This window comes from Lagopus leucura, unplaced genomic scaffold (assembly GCF_019238085.1).
Source record: "Lagopus leucura isolate 7727_CA_CO unplaced genomic scaffold, USGS_WTPT01 Super-Scaffold_100024, whole genome shotgun sequence".
Classification (NCBI taxonomy): Eukaryota; Metazoa; Chordata; class Aves; order Galliformes; family Phasianidae; genus Lagopus; species Lagopus leucura.
The window spans coordinates 8664967-8689919 of NW_024962276.1; the positions used below are offsets into that span (position 1 = coordinate 8664967).

A 24953-nucleotide genomic window follows, 5' to 3' on the forward strand; every position below is an offset into this window, starting at 1 on the left:
GGCAGCTCACTCATGAGTGCACTGAACGCTCCACGACCTCAGCAAAGCGCTAATTTGCACCTTTATCTGAATTTGAAGCCCAAAGTAATAACGGTAATTGGCAACGATTGATTTATTTCCCTTAAGGGGAAAAAAAACGGAAGTGTTCGGAAGGACGGGAAGAAAAGCTTTGGCGTTTCCATGAGAAGCGGCCGGCGCACCGCAGGAAATGGCACACGGCCACCCGCGTGGGACCGACCCGCGGCGCCGGGGAGCAGAGCCTGCACAGCCCGGCCCTCACCTTCCATGAGAAACGAAAACTTTCTTTCGCAACACCGCAATTCTTTTTTCTTTTGGGTGTCCTTTATAATCTCGAATTTAAACAAAAGAAACCAACGTAATAAAGGGATAAATAAAGAAGCAAATCAGAATATCTACCCTGGTTTTGGCAGTTCTGACGCCAATCTCCTGCAAGGTGCTCCAGGCCCGTGGCCTCTGCTTGTAGTTTGGGGTTGGGATTTAGTTATTTTTTTTTTTTTTAATCTTTTTGATCGATTGGTTTCAGATCCCCAGGATAAGCGTGAGGAAAATCAGAGAAATGATGGAGAGCTGCAGCCACACAGAATACCGACAGAGCTTTTACCTGACCCTGCACTCTGAGGGTTTGCTCTTCCACGGGCCCCCCTACCTGATCCTCTTGCTGCCGCCACGGCCGCCGCTGCTACTGGTCCATAAGCCGCTGCCGGAAAACCTGGCCGTGGAGAAAAGGAGAAGGGTAAAGAAAGAAGCCGGCGGCACCGCGCGCCTCTGCGGGGCGTCTGCCAGGGCAGTGCTGGCACACGGTTCCTGGGCACGGCGCTGCGGGAGGCGAGGGGCCGGGGCTGACCTCGCAGGGCCCCCACAGCCAACATCCCCTCCAGCAGGCAGGGCCGGCCCGTGCACACAGCGACGGCTGCATTTCGGTCGCTGCTTATTTGCAAGTGATAATAACGTGCCGATCTACAGACAGAGCAGTAATGGAAAACGGGGGAAGGGTCTCGTGTCAAGATCACAGATTTGCTGGGATCAAGCAGAAAAAAAACTCAACCGGAATGTAATTTAAAAAAGAAAGAAAGAAAAAAGCTTTTGATAGCAAAACAGCCGCAGATCAAGGAGCTTGAAGACACACACCCTGCTACAGGGGGCTGCAGATGAATGAAACGCTGCTACCAAGATTTCAGACTCGGTTTCTTTACTTAATTAATATTAACAGATCTCCAGAGGCTTTGACTTTCTATATATATTTTAAGAGGGCAATGGCAAGGTCCAGGCAATCAACAGGAAGCCCCAGTACCCTGTGCTGCCACATCAACGAAGCACTTGGAGCGCTCCTGGTCCCTGGGAGCTCCTGCTGTCAGCCAGGACAGCCGCTGGTGCAAACTCTGCCTCAGCACTGCCCTCAGCAGCTCCGGGACTCGAGACCACAGCTGCTTCGCGGTGCTGAAGAACCACAGAAAAACAACTGAGCCAAGAGAGAAGAGAACAGCAAGCTGAGAGATGGAGAGAGCGAGAGCCAGAGAAACCTGCCAGCTACAAGCCTGCTACCACTACCATCCTACCTATGAGGAATCTACCAAGGGCACGAGCAGAGAGCAGCTAGGCTAGAGTCACTTAAGGCTACTTAAAACATTGATTAAAAAACAGACATACTTGCATTTAAATATGGTAATAGGGCTGTTGGGGGAAAAGAGAAAGTCTAGGTAAATGTATATGCAGGGTAACCCAGGCAGCTGCTCCCTGCCTACAGAGCCCATGCACAGCACAGCAAACCCTGCTACTTAACACCTACATGATTTGTTCATTACGTTGATGAACTGCTATGATCTCTGAGGAGCAGGATACAGAGGGAAGCACTTTCACATCAGGGGACATTATAACCAAACACCAGAGTGCTAAATTCATCCCTGTTGGGGAACCTTGTTTGGCTCCCCCCAGCACATGGTAGCAGAGTTGCAGTAGCCTGGAGCAAGAAGACCTTGATGTTAGAGAATCAAACCAGCATTAGCCAAGAGGGAACACACCTGCAGGATAAGTGCATTGCTCTGGGGCTCTGTTTTTGTGCAGAGCCACGCTCAAGCTGAACGCTGAGCTGGGAGTGCATGGGACAGAGCAGTGCTCACAGCCTCCCCCCTGCCTACCACAGAGCACGTCCTGCTACCTCATCCCAAGCAGCGCCCACCACACCCCCATGCCGTGCTCAGGACCAGCTGCCCACCAGCAAACCCGTCACTTGGGGGCTCCGGAGGCCCTAAACCATCCGTAAGGGATCAGAGGAGCTGCGGATTTCCCAGGGAATCAAATGCCTCTGCCAAAACCAATCTAATACCTTTCACATCACCACGCATCTCCCGAAAGCAGCATAAAGGACAGGGCTGCAAAGTTTGTTTCTCTTGTTCAGCTGCCAGGGACTCTCAGTATCTATTTGAAATGCAGGACAAAAAGTTTTGCCATGCAAAAGGAGAACAAAATAACAAGGGTGGAGAAAGCTCCCCACAAAAAGAGCCTGAACAAAGCATCTATTATTGCGATCCGGAGCTCAGTACGGACAGATGTGTGAAAAATTAATCCCTCCTCCCTGAAAGAAAGCTGTTCTCTTGACTATGAGATGAAAGCCTCTGCACCAGAGGCACTGCACAGCTCCATGCAATGGCACTGCTTGCGCCGGCCGGGACGGCTGTGTGGGGCTGCACAGGTGGGAGATGGGAGCAGAGGCTGATAATCTGTATTGGCAAAAGCCTGCTTACCAACACACACAGACGGGTTCCATCACTGGAGGATCCCTAAATCAATCCAACGTGCTGAAAGTAATCAGTCCCACACACTGAAATTACATTTGCCAGGCGCTGCATTAATCAGCTCCTTCAGTCAAAAACAAATTTCCCACTCATCACGCTGCTGAGCACATTAATGCTGCGTGCTGTCTAAGAACACAGCCAATCCACTTCTTGTTCTTACGGTGCTCTTTGTCCCTGTGTCTCTTGGCAGTGACACCGTCTCCGTTTCACAGACGGTACAAAACGCAGCACAAGGAGCAAAGTCACTTGGGGAAAGGTATTTGAAAAAGGGAACCACTGTGCTGGTTTCTGTGCCCCCAAAGGGACCTCCCTGTTGCAGAACCTCCCCCAGGTCCCACCAGCACCTCAGGGTGAGGATGCCCTCCCGTTCCCAGCAGCCACAGCCCCTTCCCCTGTGCCTGAGTTTGGCCCATCACAGGTACCCACACAGCTCCCCACACGCTGCTCCCCGGCAGCTCTGAAGCTCCATGGGAAATGGAAAGGGGTGGAAGGAGAGATCTCCTCATAATCATGTTTGCATGAGGGGCTCCAGACTTGCAGAAAAGATCCCTGCCCTCCTCTGTGAGTCCTCTGCATATAATTACAGAAAACAAGATAGCAAAGCTGTTCAAAAGGCCCAAAGTGCCTACTTCAGACACTGCAATTAGAAGGTATTTTACAATAAATGTTTTCCACGGGCTTACACACTGACCAGGAAAGCCCTGAGGATTCACAGCAATTTCATGCCCTCTTATTGTTCAGAACAAGCCAAAGCCAGTGTTTGGAGTTCAATTTCGCACATTTTTCCGCTTCCCGCACCAACAGTTTCCCTATAAATGCCAAAGCAGCCCCATGCAATGGGGCACAGATACGTCTGTTTCCAGAAGCCCTACCCTACGGTCACAGCTCGAGGCAGCGGCCGTCTCCACGCCAGTGCTTTCTCCAGCACAGAAACAAGTCAGGGAGCAGCAGGCTGGCAGCGGGACAGGAGCTCAGAGGGCAGCATGCGGCCAATGGGGCAACCAGCGATTGCTTTGGGCCACGTCCCACTCAGCCCTGAAGCACACATGATGCCCCCCAAAAGTCACGAGGACCAAGAAATCCCTTTTCCTATCAATAAATACTATGCAAACAATTTTCTCTGCTTCCTACTGACTAAAGCACGTGGGCACATGAGGTCGCATGGCAAGAGTCTAGCAATGAGCACGTGTGGCCTCAGCACCAGATTTCAGAAAAACCACCAAAACTATTACAGAATCACAGAACGGCTGGAGTTGGAAGGGACCTCCGAAGGCCATCAGATCCCACTGCCCGGCAACGCACAGACACTCACAGCTCCATCAGTGCTCAGGGCTGCCTCCCCTGACCTTGGCTGTCTGCAGGGACAGGGCAGCACCACCTCTATGGGCAGCCTGTGCCGCCCCTACTGTAAAAAACTTCCTTACATCCAACCGGAATCTCCCCTCTATGTAGTTTGGCCCCTTGGCCTGTCACAATGGACCCTGGAACATATGCTGGGAGCTCCACTGATCTCCCAGGGAAAAAAGCACCACGTTGCCAATGCAGAAATGTCTGCAGGTGGAGCAGGAGAGGGGGAACCGATGCCCTCCTTTCACACAGTGTTACCAGCGGCTTTGATCAGCGCAGGAGAGCAGCGTGAGGCTCACAGCTGTCATTTCAGATGGGTTCTCGCCCGCATTATTCTTTCCATTAGGCAGTGTTATCCTCTTTGTCGGATCTTTAGGCTTCATTTCAAAAGTATCAGACTCACAACCATGAAGCAGAAGAGCCCGCTGCCTTTTATGGGAGGCAGGCAGGCATGGGTCCAATTTACCCGACACAAACGCAGCCTTTAATGGTGAGCACACACGAGGGAAAGCTCAATCCCAAAACAATCCCTTTACGCTCAAAACTTTCATCTTTCAGTCCTCCATCTCCCCCCCCCCTCCTTTTCTACAAGGAACAAAAATGAAAAAGAAAACGCAGCCGCCGTGTCAAGCTTTAGATGAACAGCCAACCACTCACCGCTGGAGGAACACACCCAGAGCAATCAAACTCCATCTAGGCTCACTGAAAGATCAGGACAGCACCTGACTGCTCACAACCCGCTGTCGTGCTTTAGGAGCAATGTTCTCTCCTGGATTTGACTGCAGACCCCACGAAGCTCTCCCTCTGCCCGCAGCAGCACGGAGCAGCACGGCGCCAGGCAGCGCTCATGGGCACGCAGTCTGCTGCCCAAGCTTCCCATCGACTCCACCAACACTTTAAGCATCCCCAGGCCTGCCCAGAGTTATCCTGACAGCCCCATTAAGCGCTTCCCTTTGTCTTTATATGCTGTGGTACATCAAGCTTATTAAAATCTATTTCAGCAGGTCAGAAAATTAGCGAACTTCAGATTCAGCACATCGCGCATAATGGAAACCTCATTAGCAGCCCTCTGTGATTCAAGGCACAGCCGCTGCTGTTTGAGATGTGCGACGCGTTGCAGGTCGTGGTGGGGAAACGCTCCACGTCAGACACGCCGCGCGCCGCACCGGCTGCGTGCTCGTGTTCTTGTGAGCAAATATTTCTGCTCTGGAGTTTCAACAAAACAACAAAATCCAAATATAGTTAATTCGAAATTTGGCACTTGTGCTTTATGTACAGCGAACGACCCATTTTTCAGCTGTTTACCGCTCTCAGGCCACGGTTTTTAAAACGAGAATGATGCACTTTTGCCCAGTAATTACTTTATGCATCGCTGAGACAAAGCCTTGTTTGTCTCCAAATTATCGTTCCGTGTCATTTCGAGTGTAATAACCCTTCTGCAGTTATTTCACCAGGCAGAAAACTGGGGAAGTTCTCAAAGGCAAATGGCTCGTTTTCAGTAAAGTAATCATGTAAAAAAACAAAAAAACAAAAGCCACGAAAAAAAAGAAAGAAAACCCCAAAACCAAAGCAAGGGCCGCTAGCTGCCTTAGTCTATTTACTCTCCTTAAGGCATCCACTCAGCTCCTCAACTGTGACTTACAAACACTGCACCTCCCACCACCCAATGCTTCAGCTCCGTACGTAATCTTCCCTAATTTACTAATCTGGTAAAACACAGGGAATTATGAGCTTCAGGTGAAAGCAGCTCATGTGCACGAAAGAGAATCTCAACTAAATCGCTTCCTAAAAGCAAGTAATTCTCTTTAGTACTAAGCTGATTGCCCCACTGAAAGCATTTCTCATTCTAAAGCCCAGAGCCAAATGCTTACCATCGACATCTAATAAACAAGGTCTATAGAAGAGGAAGGCTGGCAGCAGGGGGAATGCCTGTGTGCTCCCCCAGCCCCAGCCCAGCAGCGCTGAATTGTCACCTGCTGCTAACAGACAGGGCAGGGCAGAGGGAAGAGCATCATGGCATGTATTTAAAGTTCAGCAAAGCGGCGCTGATTTGCTTAAAGCCTCATTTGAGTGCTTCGATGGTATGGAAAATGAGCTATTTTGTTTAAACAGCTTTCTTAAATTTTTATGAATGATCCAAACTATCTGGGTAAGTATTATTAAAAGACGGATCCCAGGCTATGAAAAAACACATAAGAAAAACCCACGTCTGGAAGCTGGAGCTGGAAGAATGAGAGCGTAAGGGAGGCAGCTCCAGCAGAGAGATGATTAAGCAGAGGGCCGGCAGCTCTGCACCCCGTGTGGGGTCCCAGGAGCAAAAGCCGCTCCTGATGCTGCACCACAGCCGTGTGGTCAACACATCCCTGCAGCTCTGGGCTGGAGGAACCACTGCTGGGCAGCTCAGACCCACGTCACAAAAACAGGCTGAGCAGAGGATGGTGAGGCTCAGCCTGAAGCCCTCAGAGCAGCGCTGCAGTGCCGACAGAGCGCTGCTTTGGGGAGGAGGAGCACCTGGAGGCGGCTGGACGCTTCAGTACAAGCGTGGAACCCTATCACTAAATGCCTCTGAAAAACATTCACATTGGAACGTTTTCCTGCTTTATGAAGAATTACCCCTACGAGTTGTTTTTCAGCCCCTCGCTCTATCTGTAACAGCCTTATGGCTAGGGATCAGGCCTTCAGCCTCTGCAGGTCCACGCATGCAAGCTGCCGCACTCCATGCAGCTGGGCACACAGAACCCCTCACAGCAGAACAGCATCTCCAGATCGCATCATTTGCTCCATGGGGTGATCTCTGCTTTGCCCCACACGTTCTGCTCGAGTTACAGCTCTTAGCTGTTGTAAATAACTCCCGTTACATTTCCCGATCTCTGCTCACCACACAGTCGCACAGGACCAGCAGGCTGTGAAGTTTGCTCCTTCCTGTCCTCCTCGTCCCCTTAGGACTGCTCATTCCCACAGCAATGGCTGTGGATATTTACAGCCTGGCTCTTGCACAGTTCAGTGAGCAGCTGGGAATGGGCAGCGGCTCCCAAGGTCGGCAGTCAGGGTGCTCCTCCTGCTCAGGCACCGAGTAAGGAAAAGCCTAAGGAAGGACAGGGCATGCTTTGGTCCTTCAGATGAGCTCTTTGGGGAAATCTTACCAGCACCCGCACGCAGCACAGAGCCTTCTTCACGCCCTGCTGGCAGCTGGAGCACAGACCAGGATCAAGAGATCCTCCTGAAGGCCTCCCCTCCAACTCAGCACCAGGATATTATTTGAAAGGGCAGAGGACATAAGAGGTGCGAATTTCTACAAAGCACTTCTGTGCAACACAAAAAAAATAAACTCATAAACAAAAGATACCTATAAAAGGCACAGCTGCCAAAGCTCTGCTTGGGCTCAGACAACAGCTCTAGGCATTCTTTTTTTCTTAATCAAAACAAAACTCTTATCATCTCAATACAACTTGAAGGAGTACCTTCTGGCTGGGAATGCATGGGCTTTGCTACATTCATTCCTCAGTTTGTCAGCTGCTCTTTCAATTCAGTTGCTCCTCACTGCCGGGATGCAGCTGCACCAAGAACTCCTCAGCCTGTCCTTTGCCAACCAGAGAAACCCAAGCTCTTAATTTTTAGACCAGGTCAAGTCCATGGCCTTTGTTTTCATTGGTGGAGGCAAAACTAAGACTTCTGAAGAGCTATAATTAAGGTGATTCTAGCAGATTTCAAACGCGCTTTGTGAACCATTTGATGCCATGCAGGTGCAGTAATGTGTTTTTTTGGTGAACAAAAGCACACAGCGCAGGGATGATGGCAGCAGACTTTAAGCTGTTAAGAAAAGGTTAGACAAAGGAGCGAGAGCAGCTCCAGCTTCATTCAGCATCTCGCTGACGCAAGGCTTCACTAACTGAACAGACTACACCAAGTGTGCTTTGCATCGCCTCCTCCTATTCTGCAGCTGCCAGTAACTTCTGTCTTCCTTAATGTTAAGTTTGATCACTAAATTATCACGTCTAGACAAACACATTCCTTGTTAGACAAGTCTACAACTTGTGTCACAGCGCTTTACAAGAGCGTGTTAGAGAGCAGACTCCTTCAGTACTAACTTCACTACTCCCTGCGAGCAAGGAAACCACATGCAAGCAGCATCTCAGCTTTCGGAACTTCCCCATCACCTGAGCAGACAGCTGGGTGCTGGGGAACAGAAGGGAGCTTGGGATCCTGGCAGCACCACGCATGTTGGGCTGGGAGATGGAGCTCAGGCGGTGCAGCTGGGCAGAACCACAGCTCAGTCCTTGGAGGGGAGCTGCTCTGCATCTCTGCTGAGCGAACATCCTGCTCCCAGCCTGGCCAGGCCGTACCCAGCACCGCACCAGGTGAAACTATGGACATGCTCGTTTCCTCCCAGTCTTACTGCACTTCTCTTAGATTACTTAAAAAGGAGCGGGGAACCAAGAGACCTGCAGGAACAAAGCCAGCTCACAGCTTTGTAGCACCGCTGAATGTCCTCAGCACCAGAAAGAGGTAAGGAAGGAAGCTGCCCTTTCTTTCAGACAATACAAAAGAAGCCTTAAGCGTGTCATTACTATAATCGTTACCTTTGCCTCTGGTACCAGCTCTTTTTCTTGACCCAGAAAGCAGCTACCACACCTATCAGGTAAGCATCACGAAGTAACTTTTAGGGAAGGACACCATCCTACTCAGAGTCAACTGCTGATGAGTGAGCAGTGTGCAACTGCTATCAGGAAAGAAACCGAACTGAACTCTGTACATTAGCAGAAAGTTGGCTTGGTTTTAAATATTCTCATAATAATGGAAAGTCCCCGTTCAGACTCAGCTCCCTCGCACTGCGTGTCTGCAGCAGGAGCACAACGCAGAACCAGGCTCCAGGCTTTGCAGACTATGGGTTATTAAGGTGCAAGTGTTCTTACGGGAGCTCAGGAAAGTTTGCGATAATATCTGGCTTTCCCACCTCTTCCCACATACAAAGGCTTTAATAAACTTTAACAAACACACAAGCAAACAAACCCTGAATTAAAAAGAAATTTAAATTCCTGAGCTGAAGGCTTCTAAGCAACTCTGACATCCTCCAGCACCCGGGCAGTGACAGCAGATGGGCTCACAGTGACACCCACAGTGATGGCAGCTCTGCATTCTGCAGCACCACTCGGGGCAAATGCTGCCATTGCAGCACAGGACCTTCTGCCATGACACTGCCCACATCGTCCCTTCCATTTCCAAACAGCAAAGAGCCTCCTGCTCACCAGTGCTGGACAGGGATTTCTACCACAGCTACAGTTTGGTGCTCAAACCCACCTCGGTCACTGCTGGGAATGCTGCAACCTTATGGGCAGACACCGCTCTCCCCCAGCTATGAGTGCTCTGTCATTGCTTTTGTTTTAATTTTTGCTGCCAACACACCTCATACGTAACCATTCGTCTGCAGGCTCTTCCAAGAGTGGCTCACGTGCTGGGAGTGGTGGTGGTGTCATTCTTTTATTAAGCTGTCATTGGTACTGGTTATTTGGTGCATCCAAACCAAAATATTAAATCTGCAAAGCTAAGAGAGCAGTAACACAGCACATCCGTTGTAAACAATTTATTATTATTTTCTACCTCAGTTACTTACAGGATAAAAGTCATAAAAAAAAAAAAAGCACAGATGGACTATTTACAAAAAATGAGAAAATTCACAATAGCTGAAATGTTTGCAAATCATGCACACTAAGACAAGTTCACAAAAGCAAAGCAATTCATAGCAAAAAAAAAAAAAAAAACAAACAAAATAATAAGAAGCCATACAGATTAAAAAAGCTATTGCCTGCAGAAAAGTAAAAAGGAAACTAACCAATCGTTACATCAAGCATCTTTAATGAAATGAACAGCACAGCCGTGTATCGCAGAGCCTTTGACACCGACATTTTAAACAAGTGGATTAACAAACATTAAAATGCATTACAGTTCTACTGTAAGCATGCAATTTACTTCTCACAAACTTATAAGGTAGGTAGAAACACTTAAAAAAAAGATACCATGTGTGTTTTCTACCCAAACCAGCAGAATCTGGTCTTGTTAAAGCGGAGCCAATGGACAGCAGCAGATCACCAGTTTGCAGTTCGGGCAGTTGGGTGGAGATTGAGAGGTGCAGCACAGCTGAAAGCAGCACAGCAAAAGCCCCTCCTGCCCAAATTTAAGCAACCTGCTCACAATTTGCAAGCAAAAGCAATTGCAGGAGGTGGAAGCATCGCCCGCTGCAGGAGGCGGGGGGATGGCATTGAGGGGATGGCATTGAGGGGATGGCACTGAGGGGGGGACGCTGCGGTTCAGTGGTGGCCACACAGAAGCCGCCGACCCCAACCCCGAGGCAGCAGCTGCCCCAGGCAGAGCCGCCCCAAGCACAGCCAGGCACGGCCATGGGTGGGTGCTGCAGTGTGAGAAGAGCTCGCTGGGGACAATCCAACCCTGATCCATTGGAACCCCAGCAAGAGGAGACGGCGGCCTCGCTCCGCTCTCGACTTGTGCTGCTGAACAAAGTGCCAGCATCCCTCTGGGGCCGGCTGTGAGGCCCAACTGTTGTTTTCACTCCCTGGTCAGAATTATGCTTAAGAAGTTTGTGAGAAGTCATGCCTTCGTAATGCCCCTCTCCCCATCCCTGTGAGTTACATTCCAAGTGGGCATTAAAAACTCATAACAAAGCAGAGGGAAAAAACAACAAAATTAAAAAAAAGATAATAAAAAGCAAAACTCAAAGCAGTGAGGATATGGAGCCTTTAAAAAAATAAAGTAAAAAGTCCATTCAATCAAACCAGCCAGCAAGAGCAGCAATTTCTCAGTGGACATTGATATTAACATGGACCACCCAGGCTTTGTCTGTCTCTCTCTCTCATTAGCACTGTAGTAAACCCCGATTAATTTGTTATGCATCTTTAAGAACTAGTTGATAAAAATTATGTCTTGTGAAATCGGCAAATAGTCTGCAAAGTGAAATAAGAACAGAAATTAATAGATTAAACTGAAAAGATAAGTCCCAGAAATTAAAAAAAAAAAAAAAAAGACACAGAAAGGGGAGTGATTGTAAAAAATAAATAAATAAAAAGAAGAGGCTAAGTGCTGAGTTATAAAGGCCTAGAGGAAAAAATAACGATGGGAGAAGATAGAACAGTCGCCCAAGTGCCTGTGTGCGCTGTGCTGCAAGGCCAGCGGGCAGAACGGCAGATGTCAGACCCTCTTAGCAGGCTGCCCATGCTCCCCAACACCCCACGTCCCACCCAACACCCTGTAGCCCCCCAACGCCGCCGCACTCACTGCCCCAGGCGCCCTCCCGGCTCCATGCAGTGCACACTGCACACCGCCTGACCCCCAGCACAGCAGCAGCCCCCGCACTGCCGTGAGTGGTGCTGCTCCTGGTGCCAGCCTGGCCAGGAGCTGCTGCTTCTCCTGCCAGCCCCGTTTTCAAGCTGCCCCCGGTGCAGGCAGCACGGCCAGGCTGGCACTGAGTGCAGCGCTCGCTGGAGGTAACGTTTCTCTTTGATTTTCTCCTGTGCCACAATCTCTGCAAGAGACTGAACACAACCAGACAATCATGGGAAGATCACCCAAACCTCCAGGACAGTGGATGTCAGGATGGCTGAAGCTCAACACACCTCCACGTTCAACAGCCAGACACGCTCATTTTAGTTATGTTTATAATTAAAGCCACCTGAGCTGTGCTGATTTTCACCATGTAACCCATTGAGACTGTCTCTTGTCTCTGCTCTCACACAGATCAGTCACCACAGAAACCCCACGAGCCTGCCCTGCTGCTGTGGGGCACACAGGGCACCAGCAGTGCTGCCCGCCCCAGCAGCACACTCTGTTCATTGCTGTGCAAAGGGCACAGTACAGGTGGGGAATAGGCAGGTGAGCATAACACAGAACTGCTGCATCTGCAAAGCCTAGAAATAGAGAAAAAAAATCTAACACCGGCTTGCCTCGATGCTACTCATCCTGCAGACACCAGATCTGCAGTGCAAGGACATCATTCATCCTATGGATGTTAATAACACACATCCTTTCCACGCAACACTCCTTCCTATTGATGCCACAGCCATATCTATGACTCACATGCCTAAGGCACAGCCAAGCCCTACTCCTTGTCCTCTGTCCCACCCAGGATCACCCTGACAAGCGCTTGAGAATTTAATCTGCTGCTGCAGCATGCAGGGAGGTTAGCTCCCAACACAGCACCAACACAGCCGCTGTAACTCAGCACACAGCACTGACCACAGCAGCCACAGCTCTATGTAATCTAGTAACATCCCTGAGAAGCACTATGGTGAAGGAAAAAGGGCTCTCAGCCCTTTTTCTCAGCAGTGCTCACAGACCTGGGAGGGGAGCGAGCACAGCACAGGATGCCGGGAAGGACGCGGCGGGCACCGAAGGAGGCAGCAATGTTGGAGGGCAGAGCGGCCCTCCTGCTGGATGCGAACGTACCACGGTGTGGGGAGCATGTGCAAGGCTGTGTGTGTGTGTGTAAGGCTGTGTGTGTAAGGCTGTGTGTGCCCAGGCACAAAGCTACGGTATGCGGAAGGAAGAACCCCTCGGAGGGAGCTAACAGCTCTGAAATCAGTTCTGCCGCTTCACGCTTTAACTTAAGTTTTGTTTTCAAATAACCAGTACCAATTCACACGTTAATAAAGATGTATTAAATATATCGTCTGTATAGATATGTTTTAATCGCAAAAAAATATGTTATGTGAGATGCTCCCTGCAGACCTGCCTGCCTCAACCTGCAGCTACGGATTAGAAAAAAAAAGAAAGAAAGGAAAGAAAAAACTAAAGAAGGAAAGAAGGGAGAAAGAAGTGAATCTGCAAATGAAACGTACGTACCTGGAAACTGATAGCTGTAACTTGGGGCAAATCCAGGATATCCTCGGCCATATGTCGCGACAAAATTCGGGTAACCTTGATCACAGAAACATAGAAATAAATAAACAAACAAGTAAAACTGAGAGAAAATGTTTTAAGATTAACAGAGGCTTTCTGATTATAAGCACAATGCCAAATAACACTGAGGATGGGCAAAACTTGATTTTACAGGGAATATGCAGAAATGAGATTTATTCTGCTCATGCAAAACGCAGGAAAGGTTTCATTATCATCTGCAATAGAACCATCCAGAGATGGAAGGCTGCTGATCACCCGCCTCGCACGAGCGCTGTCACTCCTGTAATTAACATGCACTTTGGTGCCTGAAGCCCAAGCACTGTGCATACTTGTTAGCTGGAAGAGTAAATGCCAAATGCTAAGGCTAAACACATAACACAGGTTTGCCCTGACATTTGGAGAGCTTACAATGAATGTACTTTGCTTCAGAGCTATTGACAGTTGGAGATTAAGGCAGTAGTAATTCTTTATCCCAGGAGTGTGAAGGACAACAGTTAACACATCAAAGAGTTGGAGGAGCCACGGCAATGAGCCAGAGTCAAAGGCTTTTAATTTTTCAGGAAAGTAAAACCCAGAGACGAGAACCGCTTCCTAAAGGGATCGCTCAGACACACGCACCCAACCTCGGGCAGCTTTTGAAGTTGTATTATGAGAAAAACACCATTCGAGGCCATTTTGCTAATAAAAATGTTGGAGGAACCACACGAAGGAGCAATGCTGCCCACCTGAACACAGCAGGTGGAAGGCAAAGGGTGCTGCCAGCGGGGCAGGGCCACGGCACACCAGTGCCCTGCTGCTCCTCCTCAGCACCTCCTGCTCAGCGCTTACCAACAGCGACTCTCTCCTGTAATTCTAATGCACTAAGTGCTACACAGCATCCCCTGTGTCCACAGCATCAATCGGTGCACCAAGACTCCTCCAGCCTTCAGGAAAGGCCCCTCTGGACCAAGGACCATCCGCAGACGTTTGGTGTTGCTCCACCCGAAGCCAAAGGCGTCCTGCACTAAGGGCACTGCAGGAGGCCTGGCGTCCCCACAGCCACTTACCCCTGTTCATACCACATCCCACAGCAATTCTTCTGCCAGGGCAAGTCCCTCCGATTCAATTTTAACATACATATAACATGCTATTAATCACCATCTAAAACTGGAAGATAAAAGTGCTTGGATGAATTCTGAAGCAGCCATTAGGCACAGCCAGGGGAAAGCAGGCGGCAGCCGCAGGACAGCACTCCGGCTTCCCGAGGTTCGTCCGTTCTGCTCAGCCCATGTATTTGTTTCACAGCTCAGCAGCTGGATTCCCTTCAAAATTAATCACTTCTGTCGCTAAATCAGATCTTTCAGAGTTATGCTTCACAAAACTTTTTCCCTTTTTCAAAAAAAGAACCAAGCCCTCCACTACCACCGCACTGACAAATGGATTATTTGCCAAGTGAGCAACACCCCTACGAGCACCGCGAGCACCACCACCGCCCTGCCGCAGCACTGCTCTCCCTCTGAGGTGCAGGGGCTGCCCGGGGGGGTCTCAGCTGTATCCCAGCTCTCAGCGCTCTCTCGGTCAGGCAGATGGAATCATAAATTTACAATACAACATTACTTCAATTTTCCTCTTCATTTACTGCTGCAGTGCCCCGCTCTGCTCTAACGAGTCGAAGCCCGATCCGCGCAGGGGAAATGGGCTGGCTGAATATCAATAGCGCATTAACACCAGGCCCATGTGGCTGCTTCATCAAGCCAAATTACGGCCATGCTGACCTATCCACCATTTCCATTAGATGCCACAGTCATCCTATGCTGGGCAGTGAACAGTTTATTTGCTTCAGTACTCCTAGAGAATGACCCAACCCTCTGATTATCCCCCACTGTAAACCAAGAATCCAAGTTTTACCCAGGTTGCCTTTTCTCAAGCAAGACCCCAGAGCCTGCTCCAACCAAGACCCCAAAGCACGCTGGCAAGGCCAAACTCCTTGACCCCACAGTGTCATCCAGAGGCGGTGGGTTGAGCACACCAGCAGCCTATGCAAGTTGACAGCAATGGCTGCAGTCACTGTGCTGAGCAGCAGCAGTCACAGCGATGCTTCTGTTGGAAGGAACACCCAGCACTGCCACTGCCACAGCGTGAGGTCAGTGTCCTGTCAGGGGGAAGGAAAGCGAAGGCTCTGCTTCCAATGCAGGAACAGCTGCAAACAGATCAACACTGACCTTTTCACTTACAGTTTATGAGAGAGTTCCACAACACCACTGGTATTAAAGCCCAGGGTAAAGGCCAGTCACTACAGGCATGTCACAGAAAGGGAAATGGAGCAGAGCGCCCAGCCCTCTGTTGTGCCCACAGGAACCTGCGGGCCTGGAGCCTGAGCTCATGGCATGAGGTCACCAGGGTGGTGGGACACCAAGCCAGGACCTTGGCTCTGCATGGCCCCCATGTTTAGATGCTGTGATCCAGGATGGACAAACCTCACAGCTAAAGTATGGATGCATGGAGTGACTGCTTCGAACCTGGGGACTTCTGCTTTTACACTTAATTCAAGAAAATCATCATCTCCCCAAGAGAGAGTTGCTCCCGTGGTGCAAAAAAAAAAGCAGATCTGTCCCAGTGCAAGGCCAGCAGAAGCCAGCAGCTCCAGAGGTCCTGCAGAAAGCTTGTGTCCAATACACGGCTTCCTTCCTCAGCCTGCCTCACAGGCAGCTGCTGCTCTATCAGACAGACTCTGAGGGAAAAAAGGAATGACTTTCTTTGAAGGGCACAAGCTTCTTTTATGCATGAGTTCAGCCTACCTCACCTGAACGTGTGCAGTAATGCAGAGCCCTGGTCTGCCTGGCGCAATGATACAAGCAGCCTGGCAGAGACTTCCTGAAATTTGGTGTTCCTATCAGACATTATTTCAGCAGTCTCGGAGCACAAACCTTACAGACTGTGCTCTATCTCTGGAGAGGTTACTTCAAAATTAAACACCAGCAAGCCCAAGGTACCCATCGCCAAGTGAAGCTGATGCTGTGGGCCCCAGCTCAGACAGTGCAGTGCAGCAGCCACCCTCAGTGCCTGGTGTTCCAACTTGAGCACGTGGCAGCACTCCATCCTAGACACAGCTGCTGCCAGCAGGAGGGAAGAGGAATGGAGCCCACCTGCTCTTCTCTTTGTCCCTCTTTACTTTTCTTGGCTTTTTTTTTCCCCCCCGAGAGCAGAAGGTAACACAGCAGCACCTACATGGCTCTGGGTGATGAGTCTGCACCGTGACCGGCAGGCAGGCAGGGTCTCCTGGATGCAGTGTGAGCTTTCAGGCCCCACTTGCTCTTGTCCAGCTGAGCACAGTGCTGCCCACCAAGGGGCACAGCACTGCTCACTGTGACATACGAGCTGCCATGCTGTGGCCGGGTGGGCAGGCAGGGAGAGGAGATCACAAACTGAACACGCTCCAGCCCACTCTTTATGCAGAGTGGCTAATTAATGTTCCTGGCCTCCCCCGAGGACGTGTGCTTCTCATCACCAGACAGCGACTGAGACAGCCCAGGAGCAGCCCTGGCAGAAGGCTCAGCCTGCCTGCACTCTCACAGTCAAAAAATCCTTTCAGAAGAACACTTTAATTTTGTTCCAATCAACCAAATCATCACAGAAGCGGCTGCCTGTGCACCTTTAGACCCCGGCTGCTGCAGGCTCCTCAGGGAGGCTATGATTAATGAAAAAGACCAACTTCCTTAATAGCTTTGGAGGGAGTCACTCTCCACTCTTTCCTTTGGGTTGTCTTGTGCGTTCGCTCCTCTGATTTCCTGCTCTGCCTGCAAACGGCATCTGGAGAAGGTGACCTTGGACAAGGGCTCCTGGAAGCAGGTACAACAGCATTCTAAGAGCAGCTTCCATCCACTCCATCTCAGCCCAGTCAAACAACTGAAGCAAGGAGGGGAGTCAGTCTGCCACCGGCCTCGCTGGGATCTCAGCAAAGCACTCTGCTGCTTCAGACTCTCCTGGCAGCCCACTGTGCCGGATGCTCCACAGTGTGATGGGTTAATTATGCCCTCCCCACACTGGGGTGGGGTTCTCCATCAGGGCTTGCTGTCCCCCTCCCAGCCTCAAAATGAGCCCTGGGGCTCAGAACGGCCCCCTACATCGCAGGCTGCAGCTCTGTTAGTCTGCACATCTTTAGTTAACATGGTGCACCGTAGCAAGCAGAAAATGAAAAACAACAGTGCGAGTAGATAACGAAGCATCTGGCCTTCAACATAAATCAATCAGCAATTCTGAGCAAGCCACTCTGGCTTAAAATCTAATGAGCACACTGAGGGCTGCCCTGCGAGGAGCACTGGCCAGCCAACCCCATGCAGCAGGTGACCACAGTACACAACCCAGCTGAAAGTTATCCACAGATGATCCACATGCTGGGAACTCCCCTGTTGCTTCTTCAAGCCCAAAGCCATCTTCTTCCCCAGGAGGCAGCCATCACTCCCAGCGCACTCCCGAGGGCTGAGCTTCCCACTGAGGTCCCTGGCACAGAGCCCAGCTGCAGAACTGCTCCCAGCATTGCCTCCACTTCTGGCAGAGGGGCTGCTGCCCTGGTTCCCACCCCCAGGCTGTGCCAGTGCAGCAAGGAGCACCCACCTGCGCCTCCTGGACCACCAGCAGTGCCACACAGAGGGACTGACTTGAATAAGATAAATATTTTAACCATAAAATGCAATCTCCAGACACTTCGGGGCAGGGTGGTGGTGTAGCAGAAAAACAGATGTTGGCTTGAAATAACCGAACTACACATCCCAGCAACTAATCATTCTGGCCACACAGAGAAGTGCCATTAATTCAGATAATGCCAACATGGCAGGGAAATTCTTCCCCATCCAATCAAGCAGTGCCTGAAGTCAGACATCTCTGCAGAACAGCCCAGTTTTCACAGGAATCAAACCCTCTGCCCTGACGGCAGCTCAGTGTGCAGGCCCTGCTCCAGCCGCTGGGTGCCTTCAGCAGAACGGTGCTGGAGGGGAGGGGTGAGCACTATCCTGCCCTTCTCCAGCTGCTCTGCCACCCTGGGCAGAAGCCATAGAGCACCCATGAAGGGCCATGGAGAAGGACTGTGGGCTGAGATGGGGCACTTCTGGCTGAGAACACCCCCAGCTGCCCCCCTTGTGCCTTACTGTGTGTGACAAGGGAAGGTGCAGCAACACAAAGGGAGCAGAAGGTTGGCAATATGTGGGTTTTACAAAAGGACACTGGCAATGGACTAGCAGCATTTTGGCTTAGCAAATCTGAGGACAGAATATCAAGGGGTTGTCAGACTATACAGGAAGAAGAACCACCCAGGCAGAAACAAATGAGAACCAATTATAACTAAATAGACCTCGCGCACAAATAGAATTTTGCCATTAAATATCATTTATCCCATTTAATTAGTATTTTCTGGACACAATACTCCGGACCAAAATACCATTCCATCTCCTTGAAACTCGTAATTATTGTTGTGACCTATGCTGTTATGCATCCCCCTGCTTTCTCCACCTTGCGTGCCATTTAAGAGCCAGCAAGATTTTCAATTATCTATGCCAAACTGCCAAAGATACCTTTAAAAGAAGAGGAATAACGCGCGACTGAACTCCTCTAAAAAAGGGGAGAGATCACTTTTAGTCGGAATGAACACACTGCATCTTTCATCATTCTATTTTTGCGACAAAGACTAAAACAGGCTATTTAAAACACCCATTTAAATGCTAATTCTTATATTCCAGGGAGGGGGCAGTTCATCATTTCCCACCGACGGGATTCTTTCCCCCCAGCCCTGCTGAGGTTTGGGGCTCACCCCCACACGGGTGCTGAGCAATGGGCTGAGCCCTGGCAGACGCTCGGTGGCACACTTACCCAACATTCCCATCCCCAGCATGAAAGCGTCCATGGTGTACGGCAATCCGCGCGCCCTTCCTCTCGTCCCTGGTGGAAACATCACTTCTTTAGGTTGTGCTTTCTTACATTCTACCTATTGAGCAGAAACACGTACAAATGAGATGCAAATGAATTCCATGTAAATGTCAAATGCAGAACTGATCTACTTAAGGGGGGAGATTTATTTTCAGCGTTTTCCTGCCCCCACCGCCTCCCCCTCACGACGAACTTTCTGAACAGTATGAATGGATTGAGGAGAGCACACGTGTGCTTCTTTCAGCGCACCCAGCACCGTAAGGACGACAGAAAAGCTGACTGAAGAAGTTGCTGCGGTCCTGGAAGCAAAACCCGCGCTGCGTTTTCTCTCAGTGACACTTTGCAGGCGTGGAATGGATGGAGGAAAGTCCTCAGCACAGCTCTATTACAATCAATAGCACAGAACGACTCTCGGTGATCATTACAAAAAGCTCCTTTTAAAACAGGAATAAGGAATCAATATTTCTGCCCAGCAGAAAATTTCTGTAAACCCTATTAATAAACGATCTGCATTCTTTCACTTCCAGTTACTCCCGCTGCCTCTGAGTCCCTCCACGCCACAGCAGTCACCTCTGCTTGCTTCTCCTGAGCCCCTGCAGCAGTCCAAGGGCCAGCCAGCTCCAGGGAATGGTTTGCAGGGTGCTGGACACCTATGAGTGCCACTCCACTGCCCCTGTGGGATGGGCTGTGACCATCCCGTATCCCCAACCCCTCTGGCAGCGGTGGGTGAGCAGTGACAGCAGCAGACAGGCCCGGGGCTGTTGGATAACGTGGCTGAACATCTCCGTTCCTAATAGCCCTATCAGTGGCTGTGTGTTCATTGTCTTATGAAAACCGACCGCCTGTTTCTAGGCAACCTGATCAGCGAAAATTTCAGGTTTATACAATTTTCATTTAGGTAACATGAAGGTTAACTGACTGTAATGGCAGTGTTTTAAACAAAACCACCTACTCCTCCCCTTTCTGCTGCAAATCTTGTGCAGATCGTATTTACGTCGCTTGCCTGCAACACACCTCAGTGTTACAGCACTCAGATCTGCCAACACTGTCAGAATGAGCACTTCTTGCAAGCAAACTGCCTGAACCCAGGGAAGGCTGGAGTGAAATTCCTCTCAAGTTCTCCTTTTCCACCTTTCTCTCAACAAGTATTGAGGTCCTTAAAAGAGCTGTGGGGAAGGGCTGTAAGAGATGGGGTAGCGCAGCAAAGCCCCGCAGTGGCATGCCGTGCGATGGAAAGCACCACGGTGCACACTGGGGGCCTTGGTATTAAGGTAAAGAGAGAAGGAAGAGGGAGCAGAAAGCTCTGTCAGGGAATTCAGCGGGCCCTGCAGCAGCGACGTGCCACAACTCTGCCTCTGAGAGCACGGGGCTCAAATGCAGCCGAAGCACCAACACCAGCTGCGCCGACACCTCGGCCACGTCCTGCCAACCGCTCCTCGTGCGCTGCTGAGTCCTTCAACAGCCCTGTGCCAATCTAACCTCTCTAACTGCAACTGGGTGGCCGCCAGAGGTGCTCCATCCCATTTCTCAGCACATCCTTAGGGTTCGCCACTACTCACAGTGTCATGGAGGCATTGGTTACACCTCACAGCTGCTCTCACTGCAATATTCAGAATGATGAAAACAATGTAGCCTGGCTGGACGGACAATTAACAGGAAAATGAAGTTTGGATTAGCACCGTTAGAAACAATAACCCAGTAATTAGCTTTTGCAACCACAAAACAGCCTACTGCTGCTCCCTGAAAGACTGGCTTAATTTATGATTTTCACAGCACACGAGGATATAAAGGGAACGGTACTGAGCTGCAAAGAAGTTTTAACATGGTTTTAAAGGAGAAGAAAGAGTCACCCGCAGGAAAAAGAAATAATTTCTGAGCCTCGTAAACAAACACACCCCATAGCAAGGGCAGAAACACTTGTTACTGCCCAGCTGAGATGACTCCTGTGTGGGGCGGGTGACAGGATGTGCAGGGCTGGGCTGCTCGGGTTGGGGACGGCGCAGCCCCAGGGCAGCACGGGGACCCCAGAGCCCAGGCAGGCTGCCCCATGGGCCACGCTCTGCGTCCGCTGATGGCACAGCCATTGCCCAGCTCTGTGCCGCCCAGGAGCCGGCCCGATGTGGGCACGCTGCATGCAAACCTGAATCACACACAAGCTTTTAGTTCAGCATTTCTGCACATCTTAATAATTTCCAGATTTTTTCCGCCTCCCCTGTACGAGGGATGTGCTCCAGTTTCAGCAGCCTAACAAAGAATGGTTTAAGGCTGAAAGAAATTAAAAAAAAAAAAAAAAAAAAAAAAAAGCAAAAAAAGCAGGGAAACTAAAAGTCACTGTTTTTGTTTAGTCTAGTTGGCAGAATTAACGTCGCGCCGGGGTGCTCCTGGGTCAGATGAGCAGTCAGAGCCACCAGAGCCCAGGATGGCTGAGACGGGGAGTGAAAAGCCTCTCACACCCAGCACAACAAGGCGGGCTGTCAGCTCGCAGCACCACGACAGCTCACAAAAACACGGCCAACAGCTTTCCAGGGAAAGCAGAGCACTCCCAGATTCACAGCACACAAAAATCTGCTTTGCCACCCAAAGACAAGGTGACTTTGTCTAGCTGGCCTCGCGGTTAGCCGGGGCTGGGCTGCCCTGCTGCCCCTCAATGTGAGCACCAGTGAGAGCTGCAGCCACGAGCGGTGCTGCCCCGTGACCGCTGTCAAGCATGGCCTCAGCTGGGCACAGCTCTGGGATGGAAACCCAAAGCATGCAGCGTAACTCATGCTGCAACCACAGCTCAAAGGCTGTCGGTCCTGGCAGAGCCCAAGCAGCTCTGGCCCATCCAGAACAACACAACCACCAGTGGGTCCCACCGTGGGGCAAGGGGCAGATTGTCAGCCCTGCACCATGGAAGCCCACTCACAACAGCTGCAGAGAGGTCCAGGCCCAGGTACCCACATCACCCTGCAATGTGAACGACTCTGCTACAGCACAGATCTCAAAGCAAACGATCCCATCACATTCCTTTTCCAGCTACTTTTGCACCCCCTACAAAACTGGGCTTCTTTTGGCAATAATGACAATATTCTGGGGACATTTCATTTTGGTTTTATCTATTCCCCCGTCCTCAGAGTTTGGAGAAAACCCGTGGCCTCCCCCATCAATTCCAGCCTTCCATTTATTAAATACCTCTCTGGCATTTTCCTTTCACTTGCACACCGCTCGTTTAATATTACACTTGACATTCTAAGCTTTATGGATGGCAACAGAGGCAGAACGGGAGGGATAAAAATAACCTGCATGGGAAGGCAGGCTGCAGACGGGCCAGGGAGCGGCTGCTGACAAGAGACTGCGTGGGGCAGCTGCCAAAGCAGTGCTATAGAGCACAGCGGGCCGCCAGCACCCCTACAGCACAACACCAGGGAGAAACCAAACCAAGGCACAGGGCCAGGGGCACAGGAAGGCTGGCTGCTGTCAGCCCCGATGCAGCACACTGCCACATACGTGTGTGCAGGCTCTGCTGCTCCTGCATGGGTTTGGTAATTAATCTGCAGGCACATCAGCAGCACGATGAGTCAGTCCCAAGACAGGATCATGTCTCATCTCCTCCCTCGTGGGCTGCTTTTAAAATCAGTGCTGTGGGAGTGACAAGAAGAGCACGCTCGAGGCGCCCGGATCACACACCGGCAGGAACGCACCACAATTATTCACACCAGCAGAACACCCACCCGCTTTCTGCTGCTCCTTGCCATGCGGAACGCTTTCGCCCTGTGCCCTGCTCAGCCCGCCTGCCCACAGCCCTGCGCAGCCCTTCTGCAGGAGGAGCCTTTCCAGAGGGGCAGATCCTGATAGCAGAGCAAAACCCAACCTGATGGCTGGGGCAAAGGAAGGGCAACAACCACAGACCTCCCTGTGCCCCCAGCACACAGCTCCGCTGGAGGCTGCTCCTCCTGCTGGGGGCCGGCACTGTGCCTGCCCTGTGCAGCAGTCCTGCCCTATGCTCTGTGCTGCTCTGGGCTGCTGTCAGTGCCCTGCCAGCTCCTGCACCTCCCCACTGTGACTTACACAGAGAGTGAGCTGAGAGCCGAGCTGAGCTCCAGAGAAAAGTATGTGGTGTGAAGTAAGCAAACCCAGGGAGTGCTTTGTGATGGGCACTCACCTCGCATTAAGGAAATTCCTATTCTTCCTCCCTCACTGACAAACCTTACCCATATTTAAAGCATTCCTAATTTGTAGCAAGTCTGCTGCTCCTCGAGGCAGGAGTGTTGGGTGTTAACTCTCATTTAGTTTTAAGGCAGACAGATCAGCGTTTAGTGACTACATAGGGAACGGAACCTCGCCCACAACCCACATTCATCTCACACGAAGCATCACCAGCAGCAGAAGGAAACTCCAGAAGCAAAGTAGAGAGCAGTGTGGCCAGGCAGGGCAAGCTGCCCCATTCCTGCCCCGTTCCTACTCTGGACCCCAGCGCTGTGCCTGCTGGAGGGACGGCCGCTTTTATTTCAGATGCACATTGCAGTCAGGAACAATATGAAGAATATTATTTCAGTGCCCTGGGAAAAATTAGCAAGTCAAATATTGAATCAGGCCTCCAGCATATGCCAAGGAGATTGCTTTGATCTTATCCACACTAAAAGCTCCATTATTGAATTTAAAGTCTGTGAACACATATCAGACCAATATACAATGCATATCTGAATACACATTTGAGAAGCGAAGGATGTTTTGACAAAGGGAAAAAGAGTATTTCAGCTGAAAATATCAAAGTTTTCGCATCGATTGGAAGACAAACACCCTTCTCCCTCTGTCACATCGGCTTTACCAACAGGGCACCGTGCGACTTGGGGCTTGATGTCACCCAGGGAAAACTTCCTCATGGGCCGGGCAGCGCTGGCACGCTGCAGCACAGCCTTGGCTCTGTGGACACAGGGCTGGCAGCAGCCCAGGCCCCACATCCCAGCTCTGGGCAGAACACACACTTACCATTTTATTATTGATTTCATGGAAGTGGATTTCGCAGACTTTTTCCACCACATCTTCATTTTCAAAAGTAACGAAACCAAATCCTGTTCAACAGAGGAACAAAAAGGGGAGGGGGAAAGGAAAACGTTAGTGAGGTCAAACAGCTTTTCTTCTAACAAGGCATTATTTGCCATTTGGACTTTGGAATGCTTTCACAGGAATATGCTCATGTAAACACACCTGCCCTGCACAGCGCCGCCGCGGAACTCATTACAGCCTAATGGAGGTAGGAAGCATCACCTCAGAGGAAATTAACAGGGTTCTGTTACAGCTCTTCCATAGGATTTAATGGAGAATTAAAACCTCCTTATGGATTTTTTGATCCATCCAAAGAACTTAATGGATAGTTACACTCTGGTTCACAACGGCTCAGAAACGACAATCAGCTATATTTTCTTTTACACCTTATAGGTTTTTAAGAGCAATCTCTACAAAACCCAATTATATGTCTATGGAAGCGTATTGATTTTATCTCCTGTTTAATTCCAAGGGACTTCTCCATTAGGGCTGACTCATTGCAGGACAAAAAAAAAACCCAACAAACCAAGAACCCAGGCAGACAGCAGCTGGTTGCTGCCCTCCCCTCGCACCAAGCCAGCACTGACGACTTCAGCAAGGCAGCGGGGCCGCCAAGCTCCGGAGGTGCTCGTTTGTCCCCTCTTCCTGAATGACTTCCTCTAATGCCTCATCAGGACATCCTGAGGCCTCTCAGAAGTGTCAGTCAGAGGGCTCTCATCTCATCGCTCCTCTCCTCCACACCGCTGAGTCAGAGCTGTGGGGATGGGGGCTGCGTCAGGGCTGTTGGATGCCTGCTGCCCACCTGCAGCCCAGCACTGTGTGCTCTGCTGGCTGCACGGCCCTGCAGGGACACACGGCACCTCACCCCGAACCCACAGCACCAGGACCAGGCGGTGCCTTTTGGGAACATACAGCACAGGCAGCGATGGGAACGTACAGCACAGGTAGTGGCCAATGCACCCC

The 24953-nt window shown here is 50.5% G+C and overlaps 1 protein-coding gene across 13 annotated transcripts in view; it reads right to left on the bottom strand.

Annotated features, from left to right (window-relative positions):
- MSI2 (musashi RNA binding protein 2) overlaps positions 1-24953 on the bottom strand; it is a 187444-nt gene that overhangs the window by 23775 nt on the left and 138716 nt on the right. For 6 of the 13 annotated variants that reach the window (XM_042880056.1, XM_042880060.1, XM_042880061.1 and 3 more), the window contains exons 8-11: positions 23934-24016; positions 18909-19023; positions 13011-13085; positions 623-730 (exon numbers count right to left, since the gene is read on the bottom strand). In XM_042880056.1, coding sequence (XP_042735990.1) covers positions 623-730; positions 13011-13085; positions 18909-19023; positions 23934-24016 — 381 coding nt within the window. Of the gene's footprint in view, positions 1-622; positions 731-9768; positions 11117-13010; positions 13086-18908; positions 19024-23933; positions 24017-24953 lie in introns of those variants that run through there. The other 7 variants (XM_042880066.1, XM_042880058.1, XM_042880063.1 and 4 more) reach the window with 2 other exon arrangements.